This window comes from Panulirus ornatus, chromosome 23 (assembly GCF_036320965.1).
Source record: "Panulirus ornatus isolate Po-2019 chromosome 23, ASM3632096v1, whole genome shotgun sequence".
NCBI lineage: Eukaryota > Metazoa > Arthropoda > Malacostraca > Decapoda > Palinuridae > Panulirus > Panulirus ornatus.
The window spans coordinates 1,206,022-1,220,470 of record NC_092246.1 but is presented as its reverse complement, the minus strand read 5'-3'; the positions used below and the strand labels follow the sequence as shown (position 1 = coordinate 1,220,470).

The window sequence follows — 14,449 nt, the reverse complement described above, 5'->3', positions numbered from 1 at the left end:
CCTGGCCCCCCTCTCTGTTCCTTCTTTTGGACAATTAGAAAAAAAAAAAAAAGAGAGAGGAGGATTTCCAGCCCACCACTCCCAAAAATATGGAATAAAATTTTCATTGTATACCATAACTAAATATTCTCATTGGCATTTATTCAAAACAGACAGAAAAGGTAATTATGCAAACATGCACACGAGATAAATTCTCACACACAATATTCATCTTATATTTATGAAAGTATCTCTGACTTGGTGCAAGCAGCCTATCCAGGGTTAGCCAAGATTTTTTTCCAAATTTTTGTGAGGAATACTATCTTACTCATTTCCCCATCTACTTCACAATCTTCTGCTGCATCTGCTCTTGGAACTTCACAATACTTTCTCGTTTAACTTCTGATTCCTTCTCCAATTTTTCCATTGTGTTATCATGACGTTTAATTTCTTGCTGAATGTAATCTACTCTCTTATTGACATTCTGTCGTGCTTCTTCTAGATCCTGGCGTATCAGGGCTGGTCCAATCAATCTGTACACTACACTATCTTCATCCAGCAACTCCAGTTCCTCTTTAACTACTTTATTTTCAATTAGTTGACCATCAAGTTGTGACCTTAAGCTTGTTGTCTTGGATAAGTCTTTTTGTATTTTCTTGTAGCCCTCAACTTCCTCCTCCAATTTCTTTTGTAGCATTTCAGGACCCATGATATATCGAGACAGACTTCCCCAGAGCTTTTTAAAGGGGAAGTAAATGTTTATAGTTGTGTTACTGGAGTGATAGTTTTCATACATGGTGCTTTGACAAGAAAATAGTGAAATTGGAAAAAATGTAGCTTAGACATTGAAGCTTATTGATACAGTGGTTAAATTGATGAGAACTACTATTGACGTTTGTGTAAATAAATTATACATTTTCCTTTTTCCATAGCCAGAGGTTGAACCAGTATGTGACATTCATTTTTCATTTCATTTCAAGCTAGAAGTTTCAGTTTTCTAAATTGTTTCTTACATTTTTCATATGTATATATATGTATGTGTGTGTGTGTGTATATGTGCGTATGTGTGTGTATGTGTGTGTATGTGTATATATGTATATATATATTATCCCTGGGGATAGGGGTGAAAGAATACTTCCCACGCATTCCTCGCGTGTCGTAGAAAGCGACTAGAGGGGACGGGAGCTGGGGGCCAGAAATCCTCCCCTCCTTGTACTTTTTTAACTTTCTAAAATGGGAAACAGAAGAAGGAGTCACGCGGGGAGTGCTCATCCTCCGCGAAGGCTCACATTGGGGTGTCTAAATGTGTGTGGATGTAACCAAGATGTGAAAAAAGGAGAGATAGGTAGTATGTTTGAGGAAAGGAACCTGGATGTTTTGGCTCTGAGTGAAACGAAGCTCAAGGGTAAAGGGGAAGAGTGGTTTGGGAAGATCTTGGGAGTAAAGTCAGGGGTTAGTGAGAAGACAAGAGCAAGGGAAGGAGTAGCAATACTCCTGAAACAGGAGTTGTGGGAGTATGTGATAGAATGTAAGAAAATAAATTCTCGATTAATATGGGTAAAACTGAAAGTTGATGGAGAGAGATGGGTGATTATTGGTGCATATGCACCTGGGCATGAGAAGAAAGATCATGAGAGGCAAGTGTTTTGGGAGCAGCTGAATGAGTGTGTTAGTGGTTTTGATGCACGAGACCGGGTTATAGTGATGGGTGATTTGAATGCAAAGGTGAGTAATGTGGCAGTTGAGGGAATAATTGGTATACATGGGGTGTTCAGTGTTGTAAATGGAAATGGTGAAGAGCTTGTAGATTTATGTGCTGAAAAAGGACTGATGATTGGGAATACCTGGTTTAAAAAGCGAGATATACATAAGTATACTTATGTAAGTAGGAGAGATGGCCAGAGAGCGTTATTGGATTACGTGTTAATTGACAGGCGCGCGAAAGAGAGACTTTTGGATGTTAATGTGCTGAGAGGTGCAACTGGAGGGATGTCTGATCATTATCTTGTGGAGGCTAAGGTGAAGATTTGTATGGGTTTTCAGAAATGAAGAGTGAATGTTGGGGTGAAGAGGGTGGTGAGAGTAAGTGAGCTTGGGAAGGAGACTTGTGTGAGGAAGTACCAGGAGAGACTGAGTACAGAATGGAAAAAGGTGAGAACAATGGAAGTAAGGGGAGTGGGGGAGGAATGGGATGTATTTAGGGAATCAGTGACGGATTGCGCAAAAGATGCTTGTGGCATGAGAAGAGTGGGAGATGGGTTGATTAGAAAAGGTAGTGAGTGGTGGGATGAAGAAGTAAGAGTATTAGTGAAAGAGAAGAGAGAGGCATTTGGACGATTTTTGCAGGGAAAAAATGCAATTGAGTGGGAGATGTATAAAAGAAAGAGACAGGAGGTCAAGAGAAAGGTGCAAGAGGTGAAAAAAAGGGCAAATGAGAGTTGGGGTGAGAGAGTATCATTATATTTTAGGGAGAATAAAAAGATGTTCTGGAAGGAGGTAAATAAAGTGCGTAAGACAAGGGAGCAAATGGGAACTTCAGTGAAGGGCGCAAATGGGGAGGTGATAACAAGTAGTGGTGATGTGAGAAGGAGATGGAGTGAGTATTTTGAAGGTTTGTTGAATGTGTTTGATGATAGAGTGGCAGATATAGGGTGTTTTGGTCGAGGTGGTGTGCAAAGTGAGAGGGTTAGGGAAAATGATTTGGTAAACAGAGAAGAGGTAGTAAAAGCTTTGCGGAAGATGAAAGCCGGCAAGGCAGCAGGTTTGGATGGTATTGCAGTGGAATTTATTAAAAAAGGGGGTGACTGTATTGTTGACTGGTTGGTAAGGTTATTTAATGTATGTATGACTCATGGTGAGGTGCCTGAGGATTGGCGGAATGCGTGCATAGTGCCATTGTACAAAGGCAAAGGGGATAAGAGTGAGTGCTCAAATTACAGAGGTATAAGTTTGTTGAGTATTCCTGGTAAATTATATGGGAGGGTATTGATTGAGAGGGTGAAGGCATGTACAGAGCATCAGATTGGGGAAGAGCAGTGTGGTTTCAGAAGTGGTAGAGGATGTGTGGATCAGGTGTTTGCTTTGAAGAATGTATGTGAGAAATACTTAGAAAAGCAAATGGATTTGTATGTAGCATTTATGGATCTGGAGAAGGCATATGATAGAGTTGATAGAGATGCTCTGTGGAAGGTATTAAGAATATATGGTGTGGGAGGAAAGTTGTTAGAAGCAGTGAAAAGTTTTTATCGAGGATGTAAGGCATGTGTACGTGTAGGAAGAGAGGAAAGTGATTGGTTCTCAGTGAATGTAGGTTTGCGGCAGGGGTGTGAGATGTCTCCATGGTTGTTTAATTTGTTTATGGATGGGGTTGTTAGGGAGGTAAATGCAAGAGTTTTGGAAAGAGGGGCAAGTATGAAGTCTGTTGGGGATGAGAGAGCTTGGGAAGTGAGTCAGTTGTTGTTCGCTGATGATACAGCGCTGGTGGCTGATTCATGTGAGAAACTGCAGAAGCTGGTGACTGAGTTTGGAAAAGTGTGTGGAAGAAGAAAGTTAAGAGTAAATGTGAATAAGAGCAAGATTATTAGGTACAGTAGGGTTGAGGGTCAAGTCAATTGGGAGGTGAGTTTGAATGGAGAAAAACTGGAGGAAGTGAAGTGTTTTAGATATCTGGGAGTGGATCTGGCAGCGGATGGAACCATGGAAGCGGAAGTGGATCATAGGGTGGGGGAGGGGGCGAAAATCCTGGGGGCCTTGAAGAATGTGTGGAAGTCGAGAACATTATCCCGGAAAGCAAAAATGGGTATGTTTGAAGGAATAGTGGTTCCAACAATGTTGTATGGTTGCAAGGCGTGGGCTATGGATAGAGTTGTGCGCAGGAGGATGGATGTGCTGGAAATGAGATGTTTGAGGACAATGTGTGGTGTGAGGTGGTTTGATCGAGTGAGTAACGTAAGGGTAAGAGAGATGTGTGGAAATAAAAAGAGCGTGGTTGAGAGAGCAGAAGAGGGTGTTTTGAAGTGGTTTGGGCACATGGAGAGGATGAGTGAGGAAAGATTGACCAAGAGGATATATGTGTCGGAGGTGGAGGGAACAAGGAGAAGAGGGAGACCAAATTGGAGGTGGAAAGATGGAGTGAAAAAGATTTTGTGTGATCGGGGCCTGAACATGCAGGAGGGTGAAAGGAGGGCAAGGAATAGAGTGAATTGGAGCGATGTGGTATACCGGCGTTGACGTGCTGTCAGTGGATTGAAGCAGGGCATGTGAAGCGTCTGGGGTAAACCATGGAAAGCTGTGTAGGTATGTATATTTGCGTGTGTGGACGTATGTATATACATGTGTATGGGGGGGGGGCATTTCTTTCGTCTGTTTCCTTGCGCTACCTCGCAAACGCGGGAGACAGCGACAAAGTATAATAAAAAAAAATAAAAATATATATATATATGGATGGAGCAATAAGAGAGATGAAAGCAAAACTAGGGAAAAGGGGTGAAGAGAAGGAGTGTGGCAGTGAGATATGGTGGATAGTGGCAAGCCTGTCTGCGGATGATAGCGTGTTTTTCCTGAGAGTGAAGAGGAGTTGCACCTTAAGAGTATGTGTTTTATGATGTGCGTAAATATAGGCAACAGAAGATAAATACAAGTAAAAGAAAAGTAATACTGTTTGAAAAGACATAAAGTGAAAGTATAAATCTTGTAAAACCATATAGAGTGACAAAAGAAAGTGTACTAAATTGTGCTTTGGATATAGGGGGAGAAAGACTGGAAGAAGTGAGACTGGAAGAAGTAAGAGAATTTAAGTATTTAGGAGCTGTCTTGAGCAAGTCTAATGATTTGGAAGGAGAAATATGGGAGAAAGCAGTGCATGGTAGGAGTTATTGGCTCCCTTAATTGAATAATAAAGGGTAGAGGTGAAATTACAGAAGTGAAGAGAGGATTATGGGACAGCACAGCCCTCCCAACCTTACCCTATGCTGCCAAAGCATTGACATGGAATGAATAACAGATGTCAAGCATCCCGGCTGTGGAAATGAGCAATTTGAGAAGAGCATGTGGTGTGACTAGATGAAATGAAGACAGAAATGAAAGTGTATGAGAGATGTGGCATGGCAGGGAAGGCAAAAGGAATGAACTGTGGAGTGGATGAATGGGTGAAAAATAATACTTTGAGGTAGTTTGGGCATGTGGAAAGAATGCAAGACTGGGAGTTTACAAGGAGAGTGAATGATAGTACAATCAAAGGGGTTGGTGTGAGAGGAAGACCACCTATGACATGGAAAAATAGGGTGGAGGAATACTGAAGGGAGAGAAATGGTGGAAGAATGCAGGGAACGGTGTATGCGAGGGAGGCATGTAAGGACAGCAATAAGTGGAGACTTCTACTATGGGCCACCCTTTGATGGAAGTTCCCGGAGGGAAGAGGCATCAGATATACAGATAGATAGATAAACAGCCCATAAATTATAATTCAGTCATTTATCAACCTGGTCTAAACCACCCTACTGATAGTAACCATCACCAAATACCAGATAAAGCCATGAACAGGGGTACCTGTAATAAAAGACATACCATAATTCCATGCACTTGTGTGTGGGTAATAAGTACATGTTCTTTATGCAGGTGCTTTTCCATAAGTGATTATAGAAACTATTGCATACAGAAACATTACTTGCTCAAACAATAATGAAAAAATCTGCTTTAAAATTGTGCCAAAAAATAAGAGACACATACACAATGACACAAACTAACATTATCCTCCAGTGAGAAGTGAAAAAAACCTAAGACTCCAAAAAGACATTCTTTTGAGTCCTCCAATGCAATGTTAGCAGAATCTTCTCTTTACATGATGTATCCAACAAAACCCAACTTTACATACCTTCCTAGATACAACAGTTATCCAAGAGGGTAAGATGTCCAGCAGCGTCTTGCTCTGAGGCACAAACTTATGACGGAAAAGTTGTCCCCACAGACCATTGGTAAAGTTGTAGATATGGAGGCTTGGGTGACGGGTGAAGGCCAGCATGGAATCTAGGTATACATGGAAGTTAGAAGGCTCACTTACATCAGCCTCTTTTCCCCACAATGCACAGAGTTGAGAACCAAGAGCAGTCAGGACCTACGTTAAGCAAATCAAAAGAATACAATTACACCTTAGAAAAAGAAAACTTTATCATGATAAAATAAGTAGGAAAGGCTTTTTCTTTTTTATATGTTAAATTTACAAAAATCATACCAGAAGCAAACTTATATTACTGATGCCAGCAACATAAAGTCTTTAAACACTAAACAAATGCTATTAACATTACTATTTTCTCTTAACACAGAAATGTGTGGAAATAAAAAAATAAAAGCATTTAGAAAGACTCCACATGCACGCTCTTGTTAATATAAAATCACAAACTGTTTACATAAAAAAGAAACCTTTTGTCACTGAAAACAAATAAAATTCACTTGAATTCTAAAACTTTCATGGCTTCTTACTCCTTTCTTTATTTTTTCATGTTAAATCACAGTTTCCCATGTTTGAGATGCAGCACCAGCAACAGATGATGAAAGACCACATCCACTCACATCATTCTCTAGCTGTCATGAGTTACGCACCAAAACCACAGCTCTCTATCCACAACCAGGCCCTACAGAGCTTTGCATGCTTTACCATGGACCCTTCACATGTCCTGATTCAGTCCACTGAGAGCACACTGACCCCTGTATACTTCATCACTCCAATTCACTCTATCCTATGCAAGCCTTTCACTTTCCTGCATGTTCAGCTGTCATTTGCCAAAAATCTTTTTCATTCCATCATTCCATCTCCAATCTAATCTCCCCATTCTCCTTGTTACCTCCATTTCTGACACATACATACTCTTTGTCATTTTTTCCTAACATACTCCATGCGTGTTGTAGAAGGCGACTGAAAGGGGAGGGAGCAGAGGGCTGGAAATCCTCCCTTCCCATTTTTTGTTTTTTCAATTTTCCAAAAGAAGGAACAGAGAATGGAGCCATGTGAGGATATTCCCTCTGAGGCTCAGTCCTCTGTTCTTAACGCTACCTCACTAATGCGAGGTTTATCCCAGATACTTTGCATGCCCTGGTTCATTCCAATGACAGCACGTCGACCCTGGTATACCGCATCATTCCACTTTATTTCCTGCACGCCTTCCACCCTCCTGTATGTTCAGGCCTCAATCACTCAAAATCTTTTTCACTCCATCTTTCCACCTCCAATTTGGTCTCACGCTTCTCCTTGTTCTCTCCACCTCTGACACATATATCCTCTTTGTCAACCTTTCCTCTCTCATTCTCTCCATATGTCCAAACCAATTCAACACACCCTCTTCTGTTCTCTCAATCACACTTTTCATTTCCACATATCTCTTTTACCCTTTCATTGATGTCCATATATGAGTGTAATCATCTATCTGAACTATCCTTTCATGTGCAAACAACCTCACAATCATATCACAACACCCTAACACCAATGTAGCAACAACAAACATGCAGCACTAAACTACACAAAGAAAACAATGTCTCACCCAGAACATAATGTCTGCATCCCCAGAGAAGTTTTCAAACACTCTTTTATCCCTAGATAGACAAGGGTCCAACTCACACATTCTAGTTGTCCTATTCACTCCTACTAAACAAATCATCAACCATTTTAAGGATCGCATGTGACTTACAACATTTTCTCCCCACTTCAATACCACTAACACAAAAGCAACACAAAGCAAATGCCCTTAACATAAACTTTACTAACTTGCACTAGATTTGGACAAGAAAAAATAACCCTTTATATCCTCTGCAATCAATTTATTCACTCCACTCTAAACTATATGCCTCACCAGCCTGGTCTTTCACCCTCTCAAAAGCAAATAAAACAAAGCTGCAAAACACACAAAATCACTGGCTGCCTAGCCAACATTAACAATCAGCATCTATGCAATGAAACACATATCCTCCCTTAATATGCTTGGCACTCATTTCTATGCAACACCACCAGACCTCTCTTATCCAAGGCCCTCATTTGGAAATAAAAAGCTCAACCCTGCCTCATACTTCAGCAACCTCTACTCACAGATTCCCCCACCTCCAACAAATAAAATATTGACAAAACATATAAACCGAAATATCTTGAGAAGCATTAAACAACTGTCCTGAGTCTTAGACTCAATCCTACCAGACCCATCAGAAGACATACTCTCAAGACAAAACATGTCACACTTTCCCATCAAATGCTCTGAACATCACCCATCTTTACAACACTACCAACACCATTTCAAGATATTCAGAGGCCCTTCATGACCACAATGCAACTGCCACAACAAAGACACCAAGCACCTGCTATTCAAATGCTCTGCACTCTCCACACTTAAACAAATGCTTTACATCACTACAATTTATGAGCTATGGTCATAACTAGTAGACATAGCCAGCTTCCTCAGTGCCACAGGAGCCTCATTAAGATAGGTTGGACACCTGGGGCAGGAAGTATATAAGTACTACTGTGCTTGATTCTAAAACAGATGACCTATTTCTTACAATCACATTCTTCCATAAATCCACCCTGATTATTTCTAAATCCATGATTTGTATTAGATAGTTGATAGGCACCCCACCAACTAGAGAGGTATATCATCAGTTCTACCTGCTTGGGTATCAAGAGAATTAGTGATGGCTGAGTAGTGAGCCAGCACTTCATTGGTTGTCAAGGTGGACTCCTCTGACCCAGGTAGTCTTCTTTATTTTCTGAAGCATCCACACATGGACTGCTAGCATTCTGACCACAAACATGCGATATATCCTCATCATACATAGATTTTTCTGTGGTTAGCGCTAAGTGCTAGCCCTGCCTTTTGGCAAAATGGTAGGAACAAAGGATAGAGGTAGGAGGCAGGAACATTAGATAAGATCATTAAGTAGAAACATTAGGTAGAAGGAACTGGCAAGATCATTAGGTACAAGTAGCTTATCTATCTATCTATCCATATCTTTGATGCCTGTTCCCTCCTGAAACTCCCTCAACAGTCTCCATAACCAGTGAACTCCAGTGCCACTTCTTAGCCTTTATTGTCTCACTCTTAGCAGGCCACTGGTAGAGGGCACCTCTCAGTGCAGTGTTTACAGAAACACTACTTAATACTTCTACTGACTACTTCTACCTTATGATCCTACCTAATGTTCCTACCCAATACTTCTACCATATGCTCCTGCCTAAATGTTCCTACCAACTACTTCTACCAAATATTCCTAACTAAATGTTCCTATCCACTACTTCTATCTATTGCTCCAACCATTTTGCTAAACGGCAGAGGGCTAGCACATAAAGCTAACTGCAGGAAAATCTAGAGGTATGAAGGTTGACTGTGTGAGTTAAATGCTGTCTAGTGTTATGTGTGACAAAGAGATTGTATGCTTGTGGATATGGGTGAAAGAGAAAGAAAAGACAGCTATCTGGATCAAAGGAGTGCAAATCAACAACCCAACAAGTGCTTGGTCACTACACTGCTGTCACTAACCCTCCTGATACCCAGGCAGGTAGTACTGGTAATATACATCCCTGGTCATTGGCTGCCTACTAACTACTATTGACTCGGTAGAAATAGTAGGTTGGATCATTAGGCAGGAACATTTGGTAGACACATTAAGTAGTCAACAGGAACATCTAAAATCATTAAACTAACTAGAGTTGCCCCTGCCAGTGACCTGTTAAGGATGAGGCACTAGTAGGCTACAAAGTGGCAGTAAAGTTCACCAGTTATGGAGACTTTCACCATGGCCACCCCTCAGAGGGATTTCCCAAAGGGAACGGACATTAGAATGGATAGACAGGATAAAAGTATAACAACTCAATACAAGAAACTGGATCTTTCTGTCCAATGACAGCTGTTTAAGTTACACAAGGAGTACTGTACCTGAGTTACGCAATGCCAATTCCTACAAACGATACATGACTATGCATTTGATCCAACTAAAGTATATAGGAATGGAATAACTCATTACAGACAGATAAGTAGATAGCTAGTACAAGTTATTTCCTGATCTTACCATCAACTTAACATTTATCGTAATCTCCTTAACCAGCAAAATCATACCATTTTGTTCACTACAGTCATTATTCACACATTAAATCAATGGCATCATTGTTGCATCCAAAAAGTCAAGCAGCATATCATTCTACTTTTAGCTTTCAAACATCCTACAAAAATTGTAGACTCAGAATGATGAGAGGCCACTTCTCTGCCATAGGCTGTGTTGGTGGTGAGGGCTAAAACAATTTTAACTTCAAAATAGGGTTTATCCATCCATAAGAAGCTAGTGAATGCTCAATCACAGGGACTTCAAAACTACACAGTAACCTGCCCAAATCCAAGACATCATAGCACAGAGGTGGGGCACAACTAGCCACTACCATTCATTTACTGATCACTAAAGTTTACCTATGGCCAATTAAATGCATGTCATCAAGCAAGTTTTTTTTCAAAAGGAACAAGGGAAAGGAAGGGATGGGCAACAAAAAGGATACTATGAGAGTTCTGCCTATGATAGAGAAATGGTTCTCTATCCTTGAAAACCTAAAGTTCCCACTTATAGACACAGACCTAAGAGCCTCTAAGAGTGTATCCATATGAAGAATGGGAGATATACATAAATCTAAGAGAAAACAAAAAAAAGCTTACCCTTAATGATAACTTGCCTCCCACTCCAGACCATTCTTTTCTGAAGGTAGCATATCAACTACAGGTACAGTTAAACCAAGGTCCTTGTCACATACTAAAGATTTTTTTTTTTTTTTTTTTTGCTGGTCTCCCACGTTTGCGAGGTAGTGCAAGGAAACAGACGAAAGAAATGGCCCAACCCACCCCCATACACATGTATATACATACATCCACACACACAAATATACATACCTACACAGCTTTCCATGGTTTACCCTAGACGCTTCACATGCCCTGATTCAATCCACTGACAGCACGTCAACCCCGGTATACCACATCGATCCAATTCACTCTATTCCTTGCCCTCCTTTCACCCTCCTGCATGTTCAGGCCCCGATCACACAAAATCTTTTTCACTCCATCTTTCCACCTCCAATTTGGTCTCCCACTTCTCCTCGTTCCCTCCACCTCCGACACATATATCCTCTTGGTCAATCTTTCCTCACTCATTCTCTCCATGTGCCCAAACCATTTCAAAACACCCTCTTCTGCTCTCTCAACCACGCTCTTTTTATTTCCACACATCTCTCTTACCCTTACGTTACTTACTCGATCAAACCACCTCACACCACACACTATCCTCAAACATCTCATTTCCAGCACATCCATCCTCCTGCGCACAACTCTATCCATAACCCACGCCTCACAACCATACAACATTGTTGGAACCATTATTCCTTCAAACATACCTATTTTTGCTTTCCGAGATAATGTTCTCGACTTCCACACATTCTTCAAGGCTCCCAGGATTTTCGCCCCCTCCCCCACCCTATGATCCACTTCCGCTTCCATGGTTCCATCCGCTGCCAGATACCTCTAGCTAATCATATCTAACAAGATTACCCTCAAGAGGCCAAGATAGATGCAGTTTAGTGCAGAGCCCAAGAAGTATGAGTAGATTCTACTATTTGATACACTCAAAGATGTCCCTCCAGATATAAGATTCACAAGGAGCTTGAATGAACAAGCAAAGATCTAAATAATTACCTGTGAGATCACATATTCTAGAGAGTTTTGACTGGAGAAAATGAACGATGCTTCAATGGAAAAAAAATTTCCAGGACTGCAAGAACAAAGGATTATTCCTAAGTCTATCAGTCCCACATCTGGAATAACCTTTACCAATAAAGGATAATCCTTCTATTTCAATAAATTCTGTCTATACATTGTATGGATATCAATGAATTCTCTACCTGAACCCAAAGCTATATGATATGGAAAAGAGTTTTCATAAAAATACATTTCAAGGCCAAGTGCTCATAAGACTAACATAGCAAAACATCCATAACCATCAACAGGTTCCATTTAAAATGAGATGATGAGTCTGCAAGTTTCATTACAAAAAAAGATGCCATGTAATTCACTCATGGCTTAAAACAAAGCCAGGTATTACTGTGAAGGCTCCAGTAAAGCACTCAGGAAAAAATAACACTACAAGCTTCATCTTGTTAAGAGAAAAAATACAGAAAAAGTACATCCATACTGATTCCATAGCAACAGTTTCTTTATAATGACAGGGAATAGCCTGAGAGATTACAAAACTACATGGAATTATCTAGAGATGATCCACAACCCAAAATTTGATGTTGAAACCCTCTTTGATGTTCATGACTTTCTAACAAAATTCAAGAAATTTTGTGAGAGCTGGCATATTGGCAAGCAACTTCTTGCACCAAGGCTGGTTTACCTGCTCCACAGCTACTAGTCACCAAGTCTTGAAAACTCTCTAATGCAACATCTCAAGGATCTTAATCAAAGGAAAAGGATAATTACTCAAACATTCCAGGCAAAAGCCACTCTGCTGACCTTCCGACCTACCACCTCCAAATCGATGTGAGACAGTAATAGAAAAAAGGTAAGAGATAACTGACCTCTATGGCAGAAATCCAACTGAGAATTCATTCCTAATGACAGGATCCACTTGAAAGCAACTGATCCCAGTGTATTCTCTGACACACACGCCTACCCCTCGATGGGTTGTTTGCCCAGATGCTGCATAGTCTGTGCAGGAAAAAATACTTCATTAAACTGTTTCTTCAATTCTGCTTAGATGAGACTAAGATCAGTCACCTTTTAGGAGGAAGCGAATAAAACAAACCATTTCATTAGCTATCGCAAAGGTGATGCTGTCCAAAAAAAAAAAAAAAAATCCTTTGACCCAGCTTCAAAAGTAACAAAGCAGGAATGGCTGGTGACCACCACTCCTTTTCTGATGATATGGCAATAATAATTAGCCTTACTCCACACTGCTGGTTCTATGGGGCCCTCGGGAGAATATTAGCCCCACCTGAAGTCCAACACATCTAAAACCATCAGCATATCAACAAGGCTATCCATGCCAAGAGTCTCTGAAGATTTTCCTTGTTGGACCACCATTCCTGAGCTTTAAAATGCTGCCACAGGAATTTTCATAATACATCTATTTTTAACCCAAAATGAACATGAGCACAGTGTCCCTGTCCTTTTCACCAACCTGAGGGATGGTGCTGAAGATCTCAGCTCAGTGGATAATTCTCCTAGAAGTGCATGTGGCCACAACACTGTCATCCCATTTCATCCCAATTTTGCTGCAATCTCATCCACTGCTGATGCTTTCCCATACTTTATCTTCTACAAGGCTTTCACACCTTCCTCTCTCTTCATCTTTTCATTTACCCTAACTCTCACTTTCACTCTGCAAGCCATTTTGTCCAAAATATACCACATCTGCCTCCCAGTCATTTAAATCAACATAACAGCCCTTCAAAATACTCCCATCTTCTTCGTATGTTACTTCTTCCCCAACTGATCTAACTGTCAACTCCATCTGCTCATCTGCACTCCTCATACTGTTCATCTCTCTCTCTCTCTCTCTCTCTCTCTCTCTCTCTCTCTCTCTCTCTCTCTCTCTCTCTCTCTCTCTCTCTCCTGCAAAGTATTTTTTCAATCTGTCTTCCATTCATTATGTGCCAGAGGAACTAGAGGATGAGGAGAGAACCTTTCAAAGGGGCTGTTCTTTCTTTTTCTTTTTTTTCCTTTTCATTTTTTAGCATTATGGCCAGACCACCTAACTTGGACCTTAGGTTCATGTGGTTTATATATGTGAATCTCTCTCTCTCTCTCTCTCTCTCTCTCTCTCTCTCTCTCTCTCTCTCTCTCTCTCTCTCTCTCTCTCTCTCTCTCACTAACTCAGCCCTTGTACTTTCCTCTTGATTTCCCACCACTTTCTCTAACAATCCTCCATTTATTCCCACACTTTCTTGGTAGACACCATTCATACACCTCCCATTTCTCTTTCACTAGTGACTGAACTTCTTATTCCACCACTCACAGCTGTTTCTCATACATATACATCACACTTTCCTTATTCCATCTACTTGAACACTGCTTCAAAAAACATCTTCCAACTCCCTTTCATTTACTTTCACCCTATGCCATTCTTCACTCAATCTCTTTTGGTATCTCTACACAAAGGCTACTTTTTCAAGTTCACTCACTTTTACCACCTCTAATACTTAGGACATTTCCTCTTTTTCAAAAACCAACAAAAACTATCATACCAGCCTCCATTAAGAAATTATCAGATATTCCATCTGTCACCCCTCTCAGCACATTCACATCAAACAAACTCTCACTGCAGCCCCGCCAATTAGGACACAATTCACTAACTCCAATTAAACCCAACCCCACTAGCTCACATATACTTATGAATGCACCTTTCTTGGGAAAATGTATTACTGACCATCATTCCTCTTTTAGCAAACATTTCAATATGC

The 14,449-nt window shown here is 40.7% G+C and overlaps 1 protein-coding gene and 1 pseudogene across 2 annotated transcripts in view; both read right to left on the bottom strand.

Annotated features, from left to right (window-relative positions):
* Ranbp21 (exportin-5-like protein Ranbp21) overlaps nt 1-14,449 on the bottom strand; it is an 81,688-nt gene that overhangs the window by 46,484 nt on the left and 20,755 nt on the right. For both annotated transcript variants that reach the window (XM_071676388.1, XM_071676390.1), the window contains exon 9: nt 5,852-6,091. In XM_071676388.1, the coding sequence (XP_071532489.1) occupies nt 5,852-6,091 (240 nt within the window). The remainder of the gene's footprint in view (nt 1-5,851; nt 6,092-14,449) is intronic.
* LOC139756707 (prefoldin subunit 6 pseudogene) lies at nt 50-728 on the bottom strand (annotated as a pseudogene).